At 43.1% G+C, this 23,324-nt stretch overlaps 1 protein-coding gene across 2 annotated transcripts in view; it reads right to left on the bottom strand.

Moving 5' to 3' along the window:
• LOC115104519 (partitioning defective 3 homolog) overlaps positions 1–23,324 on the bottom strand; it is a 581,101-nt gene that overhangs the window by 261,129 nt on the left and 296,648 nt on the right. For both annotated transcript variants that reach the window (XM_065007121.1, XM_065007122.1), the window contains exons 10-11: positions 18,095–18,234; positions 16,891–17,019 (exon numbers count right to left, since the gene is read on the bottom strand). In XM_065007121.1, the coding sequence (XP_064863193.1) occupies positions 16,891–17,019; positions 18,095–18,234 (269 nt within the window). The remainder of the gene's footprint in view (positions 1–16,890; positions 17,020–18,094; positions 18,235–23,324) is intronic.

The following is a 23,324-nucleotide window of genomic DNA, read 5'->3' as shown; positions in this document are numbered from 1 at the left end:
TAGGTAACAGCTGTTGAAAAGCTCTAAATGAAAACAGGTGGTGCGCTCCGAAACAGTTTGAAAGTTGTCAACGGAGTGGCATTGTCTTCTGGCACACTTTAGGTTTAAGTGCGTGAGTGTGTGACTCTGAACCCAACTTGGCACTGTGATTGCGATACAAAAAAAACAACAGTCTAAAAACCCTAGTAAACAATGAGGCAGAAACTCATCTAGTTGGTGAGAACATTTACGGGGAGAAAATGACATGGGACCATTTTGTACTGCTTCAAGCACACAATATCAGTTAAATCTCCATTAAAGGAGAATGGCCATGTTCAATCCCAGCAGGAGAGGAAGGCTTAGTGCTATAGTAAAACACTGGAGTGAATCCACGGAGCTCACACTGATCGATGGCACAGGTTTTTCTTCAGAGTTGGGGGAAAAAGCAGGAATGAGAGATTTCTAGAGAGAGGGTGAGAGGGGGGGGGGTTAAGGAGAAGTGGAGAGAGAGTTGAAGAAAGTAGGATAGAGAGAGTTTTAGAGAGACGGAAAGATAGTTAAGGAGAGGGAGAAAGACAGTTGAGGAGGGGGGATAGTTGAGGAGAGGGGGAGAGAGAGAGTTGACGAGGGGGATAGTTGAGGAGAGGGGAGAGAGAGGAGGGAGGATAGTTGAGGAGGGGGAGAGAGAGAGTTGAGGATGAGGATAGGGGGGGAGAGAGAGAGTTAAACAGAGTGGAAGAGAGACTTAAAGAGAGGGGGAGAGACTTAAAGAGAGGGGAGAGAGACAGTTAAACAGAGCGGAAGAGAGACTTAAAGAGAGGGGGAGAGAGACTTAATGAGAGGGGGAGAGGAAGAGAGACTTAAAGAGAGTGGGAGAGAGACTTAAAGAGAGGGGAGAGAGACTTAAAGAGAGGGGAGAGAGACTTAAAGAGAGGGGAGAGAGACTTAAAGAGAGAGGGAGAGATACTTAAAGAGAGGGGAGAGAGACTTAAAGAGAGAGGAGAGAGACTTAAAGAGAGGGGAGAGAGACTTAAAGAGAGAGGGAGAGGAGATAGACCAAGAAAGTGGGAGAGAGACTTAAAGAGAGGGTAGAGGAGATAGAATTAGAGTTGGATAAATGTAGATAAACTTCAATTTTTTCACAAGGATAATAACCTCAACATTAAAACTTTCAATCCAAATCCAAATTCCAGACCTAAAACCTTGATTTTGGTCCAAATTAACTGAATGAACTATTACTACCAAGGACTTTCAAGAAAAAAACCTGAAGAAGAAACACTGCAGAACCTGGAAATACCATCCAACACAAAACTGAGTGAGTAATATTCAGTCTGAAACTACTTCTGAAACCAAAAAGTAAAAAACAACCATCTCTAGGTAATTGTGTTATATAAAGCTAAGTAAATAAGTGTACGAATGGTCATGGTACATGGCATCCTCATGCAGTTCATGCAGGACATTTACAGGATCAAAGAGAGAGCAGAGCTGGGAAAAGCTCTCTCTCTCTGTGACAACTCCGCCATCCTCAGTGAGTCTGATCACACCTGTTCAAACTGTCCTGCAGACGAGGATAGTCCCCTCACCACCAGCATTGAACACACCCAGGTCCCACAACGGCACTGCTCCTCCATCATTGAGAAGGATAAATTCACAGAGCTGGAGAGAGACATGGTGGAGTTCAGAGAGCCCACTCCATCTAGACAGAACAAGACCCGGATGGCAGAAGGTGGAGATGGACGGCTGTCTGAAAGAGCTGGCTGCTCTACGGACTGAGGGGAGATAACTTAAAGAGACACACATGACACTGAAGGACGAGGTCAGAAAGCTGAGGTGTGACAGAGAGCAGGACACTCTCCCAGACAAGCCAGCAGAACAGCCCACCTCAGACTCGGACCACAACCTCAACACCACAATGGGACAGACAACACAGGACCCACCAACCCAACAGACCTCCCACCCACATCCACTGGGGACACACAAAATCCAGAGATTGTCTTCCTCATTGAATCAAATGGCAAATACATTTAAAACACAAAGTGGCTAAACTCTGATGCCCAAACACTAGATCATGACCTGGAGCTGTTGTCAGACTAGGGTCCCCAGTCACATCATAATTCACACAGGCACAAACAACCAGAGGGCCCAGCAGGAAAGGGTGGCAACAGCACTCAAGGGAGTGATTTAAAAAGCTTCTTCCACTTTCTCCAAAACGCACAAGTGGTTATCTCCACTCTGCTACCAGAAAAAAACTGTCACCCTGCCACCATACAGCGGGTGAATGAAGCATTTCGTGAGACTGTGCCTCAAAACCTAAATGTATACCTGGCCCACCACTCCACCCTGGACTTGAACAGCCTTAACGACCAGGTCCACCTCTACAAGAAAGCAATCCCAATTTCTGCCAGGACCCTGAAGGACATCACCCTCAACTGTAGCCCCAGCACCTCACACAGGAGCAACAGAGCAACGGATCCCCGCAAAGTCTTCTCATGCTTTGTTGATTTCAAAAAAGCTTTAGACTCAATTTGGCATGAGGGTCTGCAATACAAATTGATGGAAAGTAGTGTTGGAGGAAAAACATACGACATTCTAAAAAGCATGTTCACAAACAAGTGTGCGGGTAAAATTGGCAAAAAACACACACTTCTCTTTCTTTCCACAGGACCGGGTGATGAGACAGGGATGCAGCTTAAGCCCTACCCTTTTCAACATATATATCAGCGAATTGGCGAAGGCACTAGAACAGTCTGCAGCACCCGGCCTCACCCTTCTAGAATCTGAAGTCAAATGTCTACATTTTGCTGATGTTCTGGTGCTTCTGTCTACAACCAAGGAGGGCCTACAGCATCACCTAGATCTTCTGCACAGATTGTCAGACCTGGGTCCTGACAGTAAATCTCAGTAAGACAAAAAAAATGTCCAGTTGCCAGGACCAGAAACACAAATTCCATCTAGATACCGTTGCCCTAGAGCACACAAACGATTCATACCTCAGCTTAAACGTCAGCACCAAAGGCAACTTCCACGAAGCTGTGAACGATCTGAGAGACAAGGCAAGAAGGGCCTTCTATGCCATCAAAAATAGCATAAAATACTTGAATCAGTTATAGCCCTTTATGGTTGTGAGGTCTGGTGTCCGCTCGCCAACCAAGAATTCACAAAATGGGACAAACCCATTTCCTCTGTGTACAACGTAGAACATTAGGCCGATACCCGCTAATAATAAAAACATCTGAAAAGAGACGTTAAATTCTACAACCACCTAAAAGGAAGCGATTCCCTAACCTTCTTTAACTAAGCCATCACCTACAGAGAAATTAACCTGGAGAAGAGCCCCCTAAGCAAGCTGGTCCTGGGGCTCTGTTCACAAACACAAACAGACCCCACAGAGCCCTAGGACAGCAACACCATTAGACCCAACCAAATCATGAGAAACAACACATTGGAAATCATTTACAAACTAGAATGCTATTTGGCCCTAAACAGAGAGTACACAGTGGCAGAATACCTGACCACTGTGACTGACCCAAAATTAAGGAAATATTTGACTATGTACAGACTCAGTGAGCATGGCCTTGCTATTGAGAAAGGCCGCCAAAGGCAGACCTGGCTCTCAAGAGAAGACTATGTGCACACTGCCCATAAAATGAGGTGGAAATTGAGCTGCACTTCCTAACCTCCTGCCAAATGTATGACCATATTAGAGACACATATTTCCCTCAGATTACATAGACCCACAAAGAATTTGAAAACAAATCCAATTTTGATAAACTCCAATGTCTACTGGGTGAAATACCACAGTGTGCCATCACAGCAGCAAGATTTGTGACCTGTTGCCACAAGAGAAGCCCAACTAGTGAAGAACAAACACCATTGTAAATACAATCCATATTTATGTTTATTTATTTTCCCTTTTGTACTTTAACTATTTGCACATCATTACAACACGGTGTATATAAACCTAATATGACATTTGAAATGTATTTATTCTTTTGGAACTTTAATTAACAAATGAATGTTTACTGTAAATGTTGTATTGTTTATTTAACTTTTGTTCATTATGCCAATAAAGCTCCTTAACATTAAATGAAATTGAAGTGAGTAAAAGAGAGGGGGCTAGATAGTTAAAGAGAGGGGGGAGAAACAGAGAGAGAACCCCAAATGACCCAAATCCTTTCCGTGTTCCTCTGATTCTTAAATGATAGCACTGAAATAGTAGCAATGGAATTGCTACCATTACTACCCCCCCCCCCCCTCCCCCTGGACTACTGTACAAGTCATAGAGAGAGAGAGAGAGAGAGAGAGAGAGAGAGAGAGAGACAGCTCTATACTTTGAGAAGGTCAACACAACTTACAATAGAGAGTAATGGCTGCACTTATGATCAAATTGAGGGTTGTCAGTTCCTATGTCGTTCTGCACCACTTCCTTCAAATGCTTTTCTTTTTTCTGTGTTTGTGACTAATCTTTTCACTTGTACTGGGGGGAAAAAAGTTCTCAGAAGTTAAGCCAGGGGTTGATCACTTCCAGGATACATGTAACATTACTCTCAATACTGCATGATGATGAGAAATGATACCTGTACAGTTGGGGTTTTTTTTTGACCGAGAACTCTGTGAATGTGTTAGTTTATTCCCTGTTAGAAAAAGGGAAGGAGCCCAGACCACAGAGTCAACACCTTAAGTGTCTCATCTCTCATCCAGAGACAAATTAAAACACTCATTATTTAGCAACACGGTTGGAAGGCTGACTTGATTTGAATATGTATGGGAGCCCATTCACAACAACACTGTACCACGCAGACACTTCAAACAAGCACAAGGACATATCTCGTTTTGTTTTGTCTAGATTGTGGGGTGATTGGGGAAAACCAAGAGATATCATCTGCGGAGCATAATTGGACCCATTGGAAATGGTTCAATAAAGGTTCATTGGCGTGGTTTGGGAAAGAAAAACAACGTCATGCTTGTTTGGTTACAGAGACATATCAGGGAACCAACCCAGCAGCCTTTTACTCAATACCCATTTAAAGGGTTAGGGTTATGGGGCGACTGTGATTTCAGCCATTACAGTTTGTATTTGAGTTTAGTGGTAGAAAACACTGTGGGGATCCCTTTGATAGGGACCAGCAGAAGAAAAACTCTCTCTCTCTCTGGGAACGAACCATCAATCCCACTGTCACATCATTCAGAAGGACTGTAATTAATTGCACAATTAAGAATCTCATTGCTTGGCAGACATGGCTCCTAATGGATCAGTGACAACTGTGATACGATCATAAGATGGGTTTTAATGTACTGCTTAATTACACTGGTGTGATCCAGAACTACAGAACATAACAGTCACCATGGAGAATCATCTAATCATTATGTTCCTTTAACGCCCATTTGTTCTTCATGTGAAAACGTGACGCGTCCCAAATGGCACCCTATTCCCTATTTAGTTCACTTCTTATGATGGGCTCTGGTCAAAAGTAGAGTATGGTAAAGGGAACATGGTGCCATTTGGGATGCACTATCTATAGTTCTATAGGGACTGACGGTATAAGCATGCACTTAGGGTTATTTGGCTGTTTGTTATGTTCATGATATAAATATGAAGCATGGTTTATGATGCGGCTGTTAGAGAATATGGCTGTAATCGAGCCTATCAAAGCCTATTTAAATGACGGCTAGGGTTAAATGTCTGTACTTGCATACTACTTAGAATGCGTGACCAACACATTACATTGCTTCATGCTAAGTAAGCTAGTATAGATATTGGAAGAGAGTCAGAGTGTCCAAGCCTGATTCTAGTAGTAGGGGGATATTGGGGTCCTATAAATAGAATAATAGATTATATTTCTAGGCAAGGGGCTCTTTTACCAAATCTCTGGAGTCTGTGTTCTAGAGAGAATGGAAATAACGCTGACCAGAATAGTAGAGCTAACATACAGTATGGGGGTTGGACGGAGCTATTAGTGAGGGGGTGCGAGGGTTGAAATGAATGGACTGGAATGAGTGGGAACACAAATGGAAATAACGCACGCAGGCATTCACACGCAAACACACACACACAGCTTTACTCAGGACAACAAAGTGGGCACACACACACACACACAGCTTTACTCAGGACAACAAAGTGTGCAAACACACACACACAGCTTTACTCAGGACAACAAAGTGTGCAAACACACACACACAGCTTTACTCAGGACAACAAAGTGGGCACACACACACACACAGCTTTACTCAGGACAACAAAGTGTGCAAACACACACACACAGCTTTACTCAGGACAACAAAGTGGGCACACACACACACACAGCTATACTCGGGACAACAAAGTGGGCACACACACACACACACACACAGCTATACTCGGGACAACAAAGTGGGCAACCACACACAGCTATACTCGGGACAACAAAGTGGGCACACACACACACACAGCTATACTCGGCACAACAAAGTGAGCACGCACACACACACACACACACAGCTATACTCGGGACAACAAAGTGGGCAACCACTTTAAAGCAATAGTAATAAGCACAGCAGACCGCAGCTTACAACCTAAACCAACTCAACAGGTGAATACATTTCTTCTCATGACATCATCAGGGCTGCCTCTGTGTTTAAGGCCTGGTATGCACAGCAGTAGCCTGCCGGCGTGGGTACTGAGGCGTGACATTTACTTATTCATCACAGGAGTGGAAGGTGAAATGCAATCTTGGCCTGCGGCGTCCGGGTGCCGCCATGTCGCTCTCGGCTGTAAGCACACACAGCCACGGTGCACGGTGGGTAGATAAATGTGACGATAAATAAACCAGACAACGGCGTGTTGGTGCTGTGGCAGGGGGAGGGACGGGGTCCTGTGGTTGGCCTCTGTGTTTGCATGTCGGAATTGCGTGTGAGTGCTGTGCTGTTTTAATGTTCTCACACCGCCGTACGCAGCCGCTCCTATCGTTCCTGGTATTAGTGTAGCGAGTAATTGCGTCGGCAGAAATGAATTATTCAGAAAGGTAGAAGGGAGGACTGGGGACTAGATGTGTGTGTGTGTCTGTGTTGACTGGGGACTATGCCCTGGGTAGCTTCTTAGCACTGTGAAGTGCAGAGGTAAGGTTTCATCAAGTACAGGTTGGGTCTCCTAGGATTCTCTTGTGTTCTTTTGTTATTTCCATGGCGATTGCTTTTCAATGACTGCCTGCCTCTCTCTCTCACCAAGTTTCTAACCTCCATGTCTCACTCACTGTCAGTCAATAGGCCTCAATACACTAGTTTATTTAGCAGACAAGACTTGCTTAAAATTCTGTGGCATTATTTTATAGTTTGAAGAATCCAATTAAACATAGCTGAATAAAATGGAAAGGATATTTTCTCCAAACAATTTGAGGGAGTACGCACATGTGGGTTTTCTGTGTTGAGGGGTTAACAAAAAAACAAGTCCTCCTATATGTTTAATGTAGAGTTATTTATGCAACTTTAGTTGTGATACAAACATTAGACTATATGTTTACATTTGCAATACATTCTTAAGGCTGCATAATGTGAATCTAATGATGACTTGAAAAAAGAAAGTGGCATGAAAGGCATGATTTCTGCTTAGTTTTTTCTGTGCAGGCTGTACACACTTCATCAGTCTCTTATTCATAATTTGAAAAGCACTTGATAATGCCTCAAATTTCCCGGCAGCATCCCCTTTGTGTGGCCATAATGCCCCCTAAAATATCCATGCCTTTCGCGGCCAGTGGTTGTTGTGCCCTTGGGCTGAATACAATAAGTATAATTCCCTTCTCTCAGCTGAGTGCACCGAAGCATCTCTCACTCAGTACAGCAGCTCAATTCTTATTAGCCAATGCGCGTCACGTGACTGGGTCTTTCTCACAGGCTACAAGTGAAGACAGATACATGGGGGATGGAACAATACATGTCTTACCTAATTCCAAGGCGCATACTGAAGATATTGGAATAACTGTCCACATTTACTTTGTCAGCCAACAGGATGAGTAGGTCTAACTAACAGCAAAAGTATTAGCCTATGTCAGTCTACTATCCCCCATAGTAAAAAATGTAACCTTCTCTATTCTGACCGAGAAATAAATATTCCTAACATAGTCGGGGGCAGTTGTGGGATGTGATAGATCCCAAATGAATACAACCACGCAACAGATCAGAACATTTTAGCTTAAAATGTTGATAAACTATTTCTTCACATTGTAAGCGCAGCAATGTGCACCCGGCAGTAGGATAGAAGCACAAATGCTCCAAGATGCAATCAATTAATAATGGCGCCGGAGGGGATGACTGCCATTTTACGGGATACTAATCAACTGTGCTATTTTGTGTGTAACTTATTTGTACATAATTGGGCTGCAACAGACTCTTATGACCAAAATGAGCTTCTAGATAGCAGAACAGCAATTACTCACCTTGAACTGGACAAATGTTTTGTCTTTAATGTGTCCGACACAAAATATATACTGCTTCTCCTAGACCAGGCCCAAATCCCCGTAATTCGTATGAAAACACAAATACAGGGGGCGGAGATCGTGGGGCCTTGTGAGAATTTGTTGGCGAGTGGGTAAAATAAACTGGATAATCTCCACTTGAGACTATCCTATTGACGGGACATTAAAAACTATAATATCTTGTGTTTCACTGAGTTGTGGCTGAACGACGACAAGGATAATATTCAGTTGGCTGGGTTTTCCATGCATCAGCAGGACAGAACAGCTATGTCTAGTTTGACGAGGGGTGGGGGTGTGTGTCTATTTGTCAATAACAGCTGGTGCGCAATGTCTAATATTAAGGTAGTAGAGGTATTGCTCGCCTGACATAGAGTACCACATGATAAGCTGTAGACCACACTATCTACCAAGAGAGTTTTCGTCTATATTTTTCGTAGCTGTCTATTTACCACCACAAACCAATGCTGGTACTAAGACAACACTCATCGAGCTGTATAAGGCCATAAGCAAACAAGAAAATGCTCATCCAGAAGTGGCGCTCCTAGTGGCCGGGGAGATGCAAGTAAACTTAAATCCGTTTTACCTCATGTTTATCAGCACGTCACATGTGCAAGCAGAGAAAGAAAAAAAAAACTACTTTTACTCCACATATAGAGATGCATACAAAGCTCTCCCTCGCCCCCTTCATTTGGCAAATCTGACCATAATTATATCCTCCTGATTCCTGCTTACAAGCAAAAACTAAAGCAGGCAATACCAGTGACTCGCTCAATATAGAAGTGAGAAACAAGATTCTCTGGTCTGGTAAAACCAAGGTTTGAACTCTTTGGCCTGAATGCCAAGCGTCACATCTGGAGGATACCTGGCACCATCCCTACGGTGAAGCATGATGGTGGCAACATCATGCTGTAGGGATGTTTTTCAGTGGCAGGGACTGAGAGACTAGTCAGGATAGAGGGACAGATGAACAGAGCAAAGTACAAAGAGATCCTTGATGAAAGCCTGCTCCAGAGCACTCAGGATCTCTGGGGCAAAGGTTCACCTTCCAACAGGATAATGACCCTAAGCACCCAGCCAAGACAACGCAGGAGTGGCTTCAGGACAAGTCTCTGAATATCCTTGTGTGGCCCAGCCAGAGCCCGAACTTGAACCCAATTGAACATCTCTGGAGAGATCTGAATATAGCTTTGTAGGGACGCTCCCCATCTAACCTGACAGAGCTTGAGAGGATCTGGAGAGAAGGGGAGAAACTCCCCAAATAAGGTGTACCAAGCTTGTAGCGTCATACCCAAGAAAAGGCTGTAATCGTTACCAAAGGCAGATAAACAAAGTACTGATTAAAGGGTCTGAGAATACTTATGTAAATGTAATATTTCAGTAAAAAATATATATATACATTTGTACATTTGAAAAAAAATCTGGTTTTGCTTTGTCAGTACGGGGTATTGTGTGTAGACGGATGAATGAAAAAATTATTTAATCAATTTCAGAAAAAGTCTAACATAACAAAATGTGGAAAAAGTCAAGGGGTCTGAATACTTTCCAAATGCACTGTATATTGCAAATGGAGGACGTTTTTCCTGTGGTTCATTTTCATGCCAACCAGGTAGACTATACTCCTGTTGTATAGAGAAGCAATGTGCTTAACACTAGGATAGTTGAGAAATAAATATAGTAGGCCTAGCCTTTGGAAAGCTGATGAGATCCTCCTCTTTTAATAGAGGCCGTCACACAGTTTTCTCATGCAATTGCATAGCCTATAGAAATGTTGCACAACATGAGCTCATAGCCTCTCATGAAGTGTTGGATTAGATTTTCGATGACATTTGCATTGATGTCAGAGAGATTAGAGGGACAATAGAGTGCCGAGTACCAGGCAGTTAGCAAGTTTGGTACGGTACTAATGACCATCAGCAGCTTGGAGAGCCTAATTACTGTGACTAAGCAGTCACGTGGAATTTGACTGCCGTCACTCCTCACATCCTCCCCTGCCAGGCCACTGATGAGGCCGTCTGGGGCCAGGAAGGGCCTTCGTGTTAACCTCCCCCCGCCAGGGGCAATCCCTCTGGAGTTCACATCATCTGTTATTATCCTCCTCACCCCCCAAGCTCTAATTCTTCGGTAGTGGGTATAGCAGCCATTGATCTAAAGCCCTTATTTCCTCAACATCTTTACAGTTCAGTCAAGCCTCAGTTCATAGACATCTATTCTCCTTCTGTTCTGTGAAGGGCGAGGGGTTGGACAAGGATGGGCTGAGGTGTCAGAGCTCCTTTTCCTCTGCTCCCGTCGGGTTTGGACAGCGATGGGTAAAAGCTAGCGATGACGGCCCTATCAATAAGTCAGTCCATCTGCTCTACCGCAGCCGCTTGCTGCTCTTTCAAAATGTCTGTCGCTGCCCCCAAGTCATGGAGAGAGAGCAAGAGTGAGAAAGGACGAGAGCGAGACAGAGAGAGAGAGAGGGAGGGAGGGAGCACGACAGCAAAGGCAATGCAATTGTATTTGATTTATTTTACCTTGATTTAACTAGACAAGTCAGTTAAGAACAAATTCTTATTTTCAATGACGGCCTATGAACAGTGGGTTAACTGCCTTGTTCAGGGGCAGAACAACAGATTTTATCTTGCCAGCTCGGGGATTCCAACTTGCAACCTTTCTGTTACTAGTCCAACGCTCTAACCACTAGGCTGCCTGCCGAACAAAGGGAATACACAACCCTGTTCAACTACTCAACAATCTCCGTTTATCTTTTCTGATCTGTTGTGAGAACACAGTTTTGATGGAAGCGTCATTAAACCTTACATTCTGTAATTAAAATAGCTTCATAGCAAACATAAGGCACGGTCAAGTAATTCCTATAAAACACACGACGCCTCCCACAATCTACCAATAAAGAGATGTGGTGCCTGATTCACCACTGACATTAAACATCACAAAGCAAATATCAACGAGACAAACCTGATCCTCTGCATGTTGATTTATATGGCTGTATCCTGTGTGTGTGGGAAATGTCCTCTCTCGCTCTCCTCTCTGACAGCAGTATGCCTAAAGTAATGTACCATGTTACTCGCTCTATGATTTAGAACTGCACTGTAGTGGATGGGGGCCTGGATGATGTGTTTATGGTGACACACACAAACAAACACACACACACACACACACACACACACACACACACACACACACACACACACACACACACACACACACACACACACACACACACACACACACACACACAGAGGCAAATCCCAGTTCCTCTCCTCTCTCCACTATACTTTATTTGCAGTAACTGTCAGCGGTGAAGCCCTGTCCTCTTAATCAGATTTTTATGAACATACTTGTATGGATTATTGAGATCCATGAAAGCGCCAGTCTCTCTCTCTCTGTGTGCGTGTGTGTGTGTGTGTGTGTGTGTGGCATAGCACCTTAACGCTAATGTGAAAAGGAGAGTAATGAAGCAGCTGTGTGCTAGTTTGCACTCTTTCATCTACACTACACACACACACACACACACACACACACTTAGAATAGTTCTCGGGAGAAAGGGATAGAGAGACAAAGAGAAAGCGAGAGAAAGAGGGAGGGAGGGGGAAGAGAAGTATTGTGTCTCTATTACGGGATTCTTAATAAAGTAATGGTTGAGGAATGAAGAGAAGGAGTAACCAATGTCCCTGTTTTTTGGTTTTAGGTTTAAATAAAAAATCTAATCACACTTTATTTTGATCTGATGCTCTGAATACAACAGGTAGACCTTACCGTGAAATTCTTACTGACAAGCCCTTAACCAACAATGCAGTTGAAGAAATAGAGTTATGAAACAATGTACTAGAAAAAGTTTGAAAAACATAAAATAACACAATAAAATAACAATAACAAGGCTATATACAGGGGGTACCGGTACCGAGTCAAAGTGCAGTGGTAATTTGTACATGTAGATAGGGGTAAAGTGACTATGTATAGGTAATAAATAGTGTGTAGCAGCAGTGTAAAAACAAAGGAGGGTGGCCATTTGATTAATTATGCAGCAATTTTATGGCTTGAGGGTAGAAGCTGTTAAGGAGCCATTTGGACCTAGACGTGGCGCTCCGGTACCGCTTGCCGTGCGGTAGTAGAGAGAACAGTCAATGACTTGGACTTGGGTGACTGGAGTCTTTGACAATTTCTTGGGCCTTCCTCTGACATCTCCTACTTTATAGGTCCTGGATGTCAGGAAGCTTGGCCCCAGGGATGTACTGGGCCGTATGCACTACCTTCTGTATCGCCTTACAGTCGGATGCCGAGCAGGTCCCGTACCAGGTGGTGATGCAATCAGGATGCTCTCGATGGTGCAGCTGTAGAACGTTTTGAGAATCTCAGGACCCATGACAAATCTTTTCATTCTCCTGAGGGAGAAAATGTGTTGTCGTGCCCTCTTCACGACTTGGTGTGTTTGGACCATGATAGGTTGTTGGTGATGTGGACACCAAGGAACTTGAAACTTTCGATCCGTTCCACGACAGCCCCGTCGATGTGAATGGGGGCATGTTTGGCCCTACCTTTTCCTGTAGTCTACAATCAGTTCCTTTGTCTTGCTCACATGGAAGGAGAGGTTGTTTCACGTTGTCAGTGATCAGGCCTACCACTGTTGTGTCGTCAGCAAACTTAATGATGGTGTTGGAGTTGTGCTTGGTCATGCAGCCGTGGGTGAAGAGGGAGTACAGAAAGGCACGCACCCCTGAGGGGCCCCCATGGTAGATGTGTTGCTGCCTACCCTTACAACCTGGGGGCGGTCCGTCAGGAAGTCCAGGATCCGGTATTAGAGGGAGATGTTCAGTTCCAGGGTCCTTAGCTTAGTGATGAGCTTTGTGGGCACTATGGTGTTGAACGCTGAGCTGTAGTCAATGAACAGCATTCTGACATAGGTGGATAAGAGCGTCTGCTAAATGACTTAAATGTAAATGTAAATGTGTTCCTTTTGTCCAGGCGGGAAAGGGCAGTGTGAAGAGCAATTGAGATTGCGTCATCTGTCGATCTGTTGGGGTGGTATAAGAATTGGAGTGGGTCTAGGGTTTGATCATGATGGTGTTGATGTGACCTATGACCAGCCTTTCAAAGCACTTCATAGCTACTGACGTGAGTGCGGTAGTCATTTAGGCAGGGTACCTTCAATTTCTTGGGCACAGGGACTACGGTGGTCTGCTTGAAACATGTAGGTATTACAGACTCGGTCAGGGAGAGGTTGAAAACGTTAGTGACGACACTTGGCAGTAGGAATGCGCATGCTCTAAGTACACATCCTGGTAATCCGTCTGGCCCCACGGCCTTGTGAATGTTGACCTGTTTAAAGGTCTTGCTCACATCGGCTACGGAGCGCCTGGGCAGCGCGAGGCTTGGTTTCCCTTTGTAATACGGCAACTGTGGGGATGACGTCATCGATGCACTTACAGTTGAAGTCTGAAGTTTACATACACCTTAGCCAAATACATGTGAAATGTCAGAATAATAGTAGAGATAATGATATATTTCAGCTTTTATTTCATCACATTCCCAGTGGGTCAGAAATTGACACACACTCAATTACTATTTGGTAACATTGCCTTTAAATTGTTTAACTTGGGTCAAATGTTGCGGGTAGCCTTCCACAAGCTTCCCACAATAAGTTGGGTGAATTTTGGCCCATTCCTCCTGACAGAGCTGGTGTAACCGAGTCAGGTTTGTAGGCCTCCTTGCTCACACACACTTTTTCAGTTCTGCCCACACATTTTCTATAGGATTGAGGTCATGGCTTTCTGATGGCCACTCCAATACCTTGACTTTATTGTCCTAGAGCCATTTTGCCAGAACTTTGGAAGTATGCTTGGGGTCATTGTCCATTTGGAAGACCCATTGCGACCAAGCTTTAACTTTCTGACTGATGTCTTGAGATGTTGCTTCAATATATCCACATACTTTTCCTCCCTCATGATGCCATTTATTTCGGGATGTGCACCAGTCCCTCCTGCAGCAAAGCACCCTCACAGCATGATGCTGACACCCCCGTGATTCACGGTTGGGATGTTGTTCTTCGGCTTGCAAGACCCCCTTTTTCCTCTAAACATAACGATGGTCATCATGGCCAAACAGTTCCACTTTTGTTTCATCAGACCAGAGGACATTTCTCCAAAAAGTACAATCTTTGTCCCCATGTGCAGTTGCAAACCGTAGTCTGGCTTTTTTTATGGTGGTTTTGGAGCAGTGGCTACTTCCTTGCTGAGCGGCCTTTCAGGTTATGTCGATATAGGACTTGTTTTACTGTGGATATAGATTATTTTATACCTGTTTCCTTAAGCATCTTCACAAGGTCCTTTGCTGTTGTTCTGGGATTGATTTGCACTTTCCGCACCCACGTACGTTCATTTCTAGGAGACAGAACGTGTCTCCTTCCTGAGTGGTATGAAAGCTGCGTCGTCCCATGGTGAACGTGGTACCTTCATGCGTTTGGAAATTGTTCCCAAGGATGAACCAGACCTGTGGAGGTCCACCATTTTTTTCTGAGGTCTTGGATGATTTATTTTGATTTTCCCATGATGTCAAGCAATGAGGCAGCGTGTTTCAAGGTAGGCCTTGAAATACATCCACAGGTACACCTCAAATTGACTCAAATGATGTCAATTAGCCTATCAGAAGCTTCTAAAGCCATGAAATAAATATGGGGAATTTTCCAGGCTGTTTAAAGGCACAGTCAACTTAGTGCATGTAAACTTCTGACCCACTGGAATTGTGATACAGTGAATTATAAGTGAAATAATCTGTCTGTAAAAAATTGTTGGAAAAAGTACATGTGTCATGCACAAAGTAGATGTTCTAACAGACTTGCCAAAACTATAATTTGTTAACAAGAAATGTGTGGAATGGTTGAAAAACGAGTTTTATTGACTCCCACCTAAGTGTATGGAAATTTCCGACTTCAACTGTATTGATGAAGCTGGTGCCTGATGTGGAATACTCCTCAATGCATTGGATGAATCCCGGAACATATTCCAGTCTGTGCTATCAAAACAGCCCTCTAGCGTAGCATCCGCATCATGTGACCACTTCCTTATTGAACGAGTCACTGGTACTTCCTGCTTTAGTTTTTGCTTGAAAGCAGGACTCAGGAGGATAGAATTATGGTCAGATTTGCCAAATGAAGAGGGCGAGGGAGAGCTTTGTATGCGTCTCTGTGTTTGGAGTAAAGGTGGTCTAGAGTTGTTTTTCCTCTGGTGGCACATGTGACGTGCTGGTAGAAATGAGGTAAAACAGATTTAAGTTTCCCTCTATTAAAGTCCCCGGCCACATGGAGCACGTCTTCTGGATGAGCATTTTCTTGTTTGCTTATGGCCTTATACAGCTCCATGAGTGTAGTCTCAGTACCATCATCGGTGTGTGGTGGTAAATAGATGGCAACGAATAATATAGAGGATAGAGTTAGGGTAGACATAGAGACAGATTGAGTGCTATAGGGTAAAGTTAGGGTTAAAGCCTAAACCCTTGTGTCTGCCAGGCCACTCAGATGACAGGGAGACTGTCAGACCTGCTGAATGGAGGGTGTAGGAGGGCAGGACACTATCCTTACTATCCTCACCATCTGTTGCCAGACAGGGAAAGTCACCCCAGAACTGCTTACATAAAAGTGTGTGTGTGTGTGTGTGTGTGTGTGTGTGTGTGTGTGTGTGTGTGTGTGTGTGTGTGTGTGTGTGTGTGTGTGTGTGTGTGTGTGTGTGTGTGTGTGTGTGTGTGTGTGTATGTATGGTATCCCATGTGTGGGTCTGAGAGATAATGTGTATCCAGTGTCAGATAGGAGAGTGGTAGACAAACCAACCCCTGGAGAAGGTCTGTGTTAATGTGACTTGGAGGAAGGGCCAGTCCATTCCAAACCTCTTGCGTCCAAAATAGCACCCTATTCCCTACACAGTGCACTACTTTTGACCATGGTCCAACAGGTACTGGTGAAAAGTAGTGCACTATGTAGGGAATAAGGTGCCATTGTGGACGCATACCATATCTACTGGTGATCCTAAGGGGACTGGGCTCTATAATGGCTGCATGGTCAGAGGACAGACAGGGGAGGAGAGGAGAGGAGAGGCAGGATAATACTGTTTACCTGATAAAACACTAGACAGACAAACACACAGAGACGTCCCCCTGACCTGCCTTAAATCAGCCCTTCCTCAAAACAAAGGGAGCCTGCTGGCCAGGGGTGGGAGGGATGTGTGTGGGGTGGGAGGGATAAGTCTGGAGCAAGTTCATGTGGATCCCTATGGTACTGACGATGAGGTCCAAGACAGAAGGTCACAGACAAAGGGGTAACATTGAGCGGGTGTTGATGGGAGTGTGGATAGCCCTAATACGGCTGAAGACTCCATTACTATGGGCTACTTCCATACCAGAGGTGTGAAAAGTAGGGTAGGGATGGTGTGGACAAGTGATTGGTGATGTGAGTAAATTTGACAATTGATTAACTTACCACTTCTCTAGGTAGATAGGAGTCCTCTTGGCGTAGGACTAGCAGACTGACTGTTCCTCCCATGGGGGTGATCCTGAGTAGAGCTACCACCTCCTCCTGACTCCTCCCATTCAGGTCTACCCCATTCACCTGGACACACACACACACACGCACACACACACACACACACAAACAGGTAGATACAGGGGATGTATTAATACATGTTACTAACTTGTGTTACATGTGTTACTGCCTGGTACTGTCTTGAAACAATTACTAATTACTAATTCCATTCTACACATAATCATTCTCTGTTTTCATAGAGGAGCTGTGACTGCCTGACATCTATAAATATGGGGTATTTCTAAGAGCGGACATTTTCCAATTACATAGTCTATGATTTTCATGTCATTCTGATTGGACTGTTGACACAAGATTATTACGTTCATTTCCCTGTGTTTAGCCACTCAGCCCCAGGTAAACAGCCCTACAGGTACTCCACTCTGTGATTTGAAGGGATACTTCGTAATTTTGCCAACAAGGCGCTCTATCTACTTCACCAGAGTCAGATTAACTCGTGTATACCCTTTTTATGTCTCTGTGTCCAGTATGAAGGAAATTAGAGGTAGTGTCGCAAGCCAATGCTAACTAGTGTTAGCGCAATGACTAGAAGCATGCCAGCAGATATTCATAGACTCAATCATTGCACTAACGCTAGTTCACAATTGTGCTAGTTAGCAACTTCCTTCAAACTGCACGAAGAGACAAAAATGTTATCCATAATTTCACTTGAAGGCTAGAGGCGTCACTACATACACCCTGGTTCGAATCCAGTCATTGAAAATAAGAATTTGTTATAAACTTAAAAATACAACTCTGGGGAAGTAGATAAAGGGCCCCATTGCCAAAATACCAAAGTATCCCTTTAAGACTCTTTTCAATGGCAAAGCCCATTCAATCAGCCTTTGTGTCTTAAGCATAACGGGTAATGCCATTGGCGTAGACACAACAATCATGAATGACATAGGACAAAAAGGCTTAAAGGTGTTTTATTCCATATCACATAAAACCATGTTGATTGGATATCTCAGAACAAAATTCAAAATCTATGGAAGGAAGAGGACAACGTAAGGGTTGGAGCATGACAAGGGTAATGAAGAGGAAGGGGTGAAGTAGGAGGAAGAAATAGCCAGAAGATAGAGACTTCATTAATTCTGCCTCTCACCTCTTGCAGCTGGTCGCCAGCCTTCAGGCGGCCATCTTGGATAGCAGCACCCCGAGCCAGGATGTTCTTGACATAGATGGGGGCGGACCCTCCTATGGGGACGTCACGTGATGTGATGCTGAATCCAAGACCCTCAGGACCTGCAGGAGGAACATAATACACCAAACATAGTTAAATAAAGGTTCAATTAAAAAATATATATATAATTAATTATATTCTATTCTAAAAGCGCATCAGGAACCAAATGTGGAAGGACAACTTTATTTATGGCTTTGACCATCATGTCAAACCTGTCAAACTACAGTACTTAATAAGTCATCTCAAATGTATTGGTTTGCATGCACGGTCTTCTATTGGTGAAAGAATGGGCGTGCAGCTTAGGTTGTGGTTCAACATACAAAATAAGCATGAAATCTCCAAAGTGTCGAAATATAAGTCAAATCTATTAACCAAAATTGGGTGTTTGTGATAAATTTACATTTTACATTTACATTTAAGTCATTTAGCAGACGCTCTTATCCAGAGCGACTTACAAATTGGTGCATTCACCTTATGACATCCAGTGGAACAGTAGTGCATCTAAATCTTTTAAGGGGGGTTGTACTTTATACATGTGTGTGTAAGGACAGCGGGACCACAGATGTGACATGCTTGAATTTAAAACTGGTTGCAGACAAGAATAGCAGCACGCAGAGTAAAGGTTTCTGTCGGTTTGTGTGCAGTCTTTATTCTCCCTTTCTGTGGAGTGTCCACAGGCATTAGACACAGATAATGGTCAGCAATGGGGGGAGAGGATCCTCTGCCTCCACCCAGAACACAGCATCAGATGCTTTTGATACACCACATATCAGACCAAATACAGTTTGCTAGCGAAAACATTACTAAATGTTAGAAAACAATGTTAAAGGTTCAGACATCATAGCTCTGTAAAGATGTTTCCTCCCAAGTTCTGACAATGGCCTTTATACAGTTCTAAATGACTATATATGTGTCCCAAATGGCACCATATTCCCTATGTAGCGTACTACTTTTGATCAGAGCCCTATAATTGTGCACTATGTAGGCAATATGGTGCCATTTGGGACACATGTTATAAATTGCCAGACGGGGAAGGCAGGGAAAGTCAATAATAGCCTACAAAAGGGGAATATCAACACTGACCTTATCGACCGACCAACCCTACACTGTCTGCCCAATAAAGGATTGGTCAGAAGTAGTGGGCCCTGGTCAAAAGTAGTGCACAATAAAGTGAAAAGGATGTCATTTAGGAAGCAACCAAAAGCATTGCCAAATGCCAGTAAGGATATGAATGACATTTCTACTTTTAGATGGGGAAGAATGGTTCCACTCAGTGAGATGTGTCCCTCCCTGGTAAACAAGTTATCCATTAATATGTGTAACCGGCAGAGTGGCGGGTGTGTTGTTAGTTCAAGCCTTCCTGACAGTAGAGTGATTAGTATTCTTGTTGAAGAGATTGTTCATTTTACTGGCCTGTCATTCACTGTCTGATCGCTCATCATGACCTATTTTCTCCTCTCTTCAGTGTCTCGCTGGTTGATACCGACGGACTGACTGTGTGTATGTGTGTGTGCATATGCGTGATGTTTTTGCCTCACTAGCACTAAGATGAAGCAGCGAGAAAACACACTACCCAGCAACTTTGGGTGTATTCTATATTCAGAAAAGAGGATATAGATCTTGGAACAAAGAATGTTACTGACAGAGAGGTGCCAACAAAGTTAAGTCATTGAATATATTGAGGTTATTTCCTTCCTGCCAATACAGCAGGAAGAACGCTCTTTACTTATTATAGAGTTCTGTAAATGAAATGGATAGATAGGCACATCCCAGTTAGACTAACTAAGATCCTTTCTGCACTAGTAGCCGGTGTCTGCTAATACGGCAGCTGCCCCTACTGCTGTCTGGGATCCTCAGTGTGTACGTACAGTAGTGGAATTGGTTGCATCAAAAATGGCTCTCTATTGCCTTTATAGAACCTAGGGCATAGTCTGAATCAACTGGTCTGTGAAGACCACTATCCTCTACCCTTCTGTTCTGGCAATTCCAATCATTTCAATTTCTCCAATCAGTCTACTTAGCCGAATCAAACTCTACATTCTAAGATCCCATCGTTAAGGGCTTCCATTCAGGCAATTAGCAGAATGCATCTCTCTCTAATAGCACTGGGTGTAATTAACTAGCATACTGACGTCTTTATTTGGGGGTAATAGAAGCTTTTTGGATTAACACTACCAGTCCTGCGATCCCAGCAAAAATGGGCTTTTCATTTATCTGACTTTATCTGCATATACAGCACTTATATTAAGCCTCACAATTAAGTGAGTTACCATTTTATTTTCAGGAGAAATTGACAAACAGACGAACAATAAAAAAACAAGTGGTCCGATAAAGCAAAAACGTGATAAAAAAATGTATATGAACGCAGTAAGTACAGAAATAGCTTGCTCACTGCGAAATGAATATCCAATTAGTAAGTGACAACTGTGTGGAATTTGTGACAGCAACTCTGTGAGCTTATTACAGTATTATAGACACTATGTCCAGGGACGTCCTACAATCTGTGTAGAAGAATCCCTTACCGTCTAATGGCTCTTGTGTAGCTTGTGAGCCTGATAGAGCAAAACGTGAGTCTCAGCTTTTCATAGTTTGTAGCTGAAACCATTCGGACACGACAGGTATTTTTTGTATAAAAGACCAGGTCCCTTCGGGATCAGCCCTTGTCTCCCACAATGGTTAGAAGTCCAAAACACACTGGCGATAAGGTGGGACACATTGGGTTAAGTCTGAATCCCGTATCCGATAAGCCAATTATGTAGCAAACATGAGGAGACGTAGAATGAGTCTTAATGGGCTGTGTCGGTCTGTCCTTTTGGCTGCATTATTTGATTAAGACACTTTTGCTAATTTCCCAGCAAGGTCTCTCTCTCCCTTTCCCTCTGCCCCTCCTGCTGCCCCCCCCCCCCCCCATTATAAATAATGGACAACTTGGAAATGGTCTCTGAATACTGCAAATGGACAATTCATTTTGAATTTGATAGGTTCCCTTACGAAAAAAACAACATGAATTCACATGTGGAAAATCATGTGTCAATAACTGAGTTTACTTGGATTCCTACACTTTGGACTTCAAAGTAAATCTCAGCTTTGTTAAAAATACACAAGAAAAACGATTATATTTATCATAGTGATTCAGGAGAAACAGCAGAAAAGATCAGCTTGTGAGTTCAGCTTGTGAGAGATTGTGAGTTCAAATCCCAGGTGGGGTCATTTTGAAAAGTCAGCACAAAGTGATCATGTCAAACATTGTAATATCGATAAAAAATGTTTACACTATTTTAGCTGAACAGTGTACCACTTACCTTAAAACCCTATTTCATATCATCCCTTATAAAAACATGTGAAATATGCAGTTTCACATGTGAAATCATATTTTCACATGTGAAATAGCTGTGGTCACATGTTGAGCTGAAATGTTCATGTTAAAACAAGTTTTTTTTACAATTGAAACCATATGTTCGTATGTATTACATTTAGAGTTCACATTGTAACACATGCTTTCACCTTGTGAAAAACACTCACATGTAAAAGCTCACTTTCACATGTGGAATTTGCACTTTCACGGGTGAAAAATGTTCACGTGAAAATCGAACTCAGATGTGGAACTGAATTTTCATATGTAAAAAAAAATTCACATTTAAAAATATAATTAGCAATTCTACAAGTGAAAAACATGTCAATGTTGTCACGTGCAGTTCCATGGTATCACATTTATACATTTTGCATCCCCATGTTCACATCCAATTTTATTGGACACATACACATGGTCAGCAGATGTTAATGCAAGTGTAGCGAAATGCTTGTGTAATAATATCTAACAAGTAATCAAACAAATTCATATTGACGAAATTATTCACACAAATATAAAAGGGATGTATAAGAATATGTACATATAAATATATGGATGAGCGATGGCCGTGCGGCATAGGCAAGATGCAGTAGATGGTGTAGAATACAGTACATACAGTTGAAGTCCGAAGTTTACATACACCTTAGCCAAATACATTTCAACTCAGTTTTTCACAATTCCTGACATTTAATCCTAGTAAAAAATTCCCTGTCTTCGGTCAGTTAGGATCACCACTTTATTTTAAGAATGTGAAATGTCAGAATAATAGTAGAGAGAATGATTCATTTCAGCTTTAACTTCTTTCATTACAATCCCAGTGGGTCAGACGTTTACATGCACTCAATTAGTATTTGGTAGCATTGCCTTAAAATTGTTTAACTTGGGTCAAACATTTTGGGTAGCCTTCCACAAGATTCCCACAATAAGTTGGAGTTTTGGCTCATTCCTCCTACACAGATCTGGTGTAACTGAGTCAGGTTTGTAGGCCTCCTTGCTAGCACACACTTTTTCAGTTCTGCCCACAAATGTTCTATAGAATTGAGGTCAGGGCTTTGTGATGGCCACTCCAATACCTTGACTTTATTGTCCTTAAGCCATTTTGCTACAACTTTGGAAGTATGCTTGGGGTCATTGTCCATTTGGAAGACCCATTGTGACCAAGCTTTAACTACTTCCTGACTAATGTCTTGAGATGTTGCTTCAATATATCCACACGAGGACATTTCTCCAAAAGTACTATCTTTGTCCCCATGTGCAGTTACAAACCATAGTCTGGGTTTTTTATGGTGGTTTTGGAGCTTTGGCTTCTTCCTTGCTGAGCGGGCTTTCAGGTTATGTCGATATAGGACTCATTTTACTGTGGATATAGATAACTTTGTACCTGTTTCCTCCAGCATCTTCACAAGGTCCTTTGCTGTTGTTCGGCGATTGCACTTTTCGCACCAAAGTATGTTCATCTCTAGGAGACCGAATGCGTCTCCTTCCTGTGCGGTATGACAGCTGCGTGGTCCCATGGTGTTCATACTTGCGTACTATTGTTTGTACAGATGAACGTGGTACATTCAGGCATTTGGAAATTGCTCCCAAGGATGAACCAGACTTGCGGAGGTCTATAATTATTTTTCTGAGGTCTTGGCTGATTTTTCTTGATTTTCCCATGATGTCAAGCAAAGAGGCACTGCGTTTGAAGGTAGGCCTTCAAATACATCCACAGGTACACCTCCAATTGACTCAGATGATGTCAATTAGCCTATCAGAAGCTTCTAAATCCATGACATAATTTTCTGTAATTATCCAAGCTGT

Source organism: Oncorhynchus nerka, linkage group LG22 (genome assembly GCF_034236695.1).
Source record: "Oncorhynchus nerka isolate Pitt River linkage group LG22, Oner_Uvic_2.0, whole genome shotgun sequence".
NCBI classification, from domain to species: Eukaryota; Metazoa; Chordata; class Actinopteri; order Salmoniformes; family Salmonidae; genus Oncorhynchus; species Oncorhynchus nerka.
This window is presented reverse-complemented; position numbering and strand designations above follow the sequence as displayed.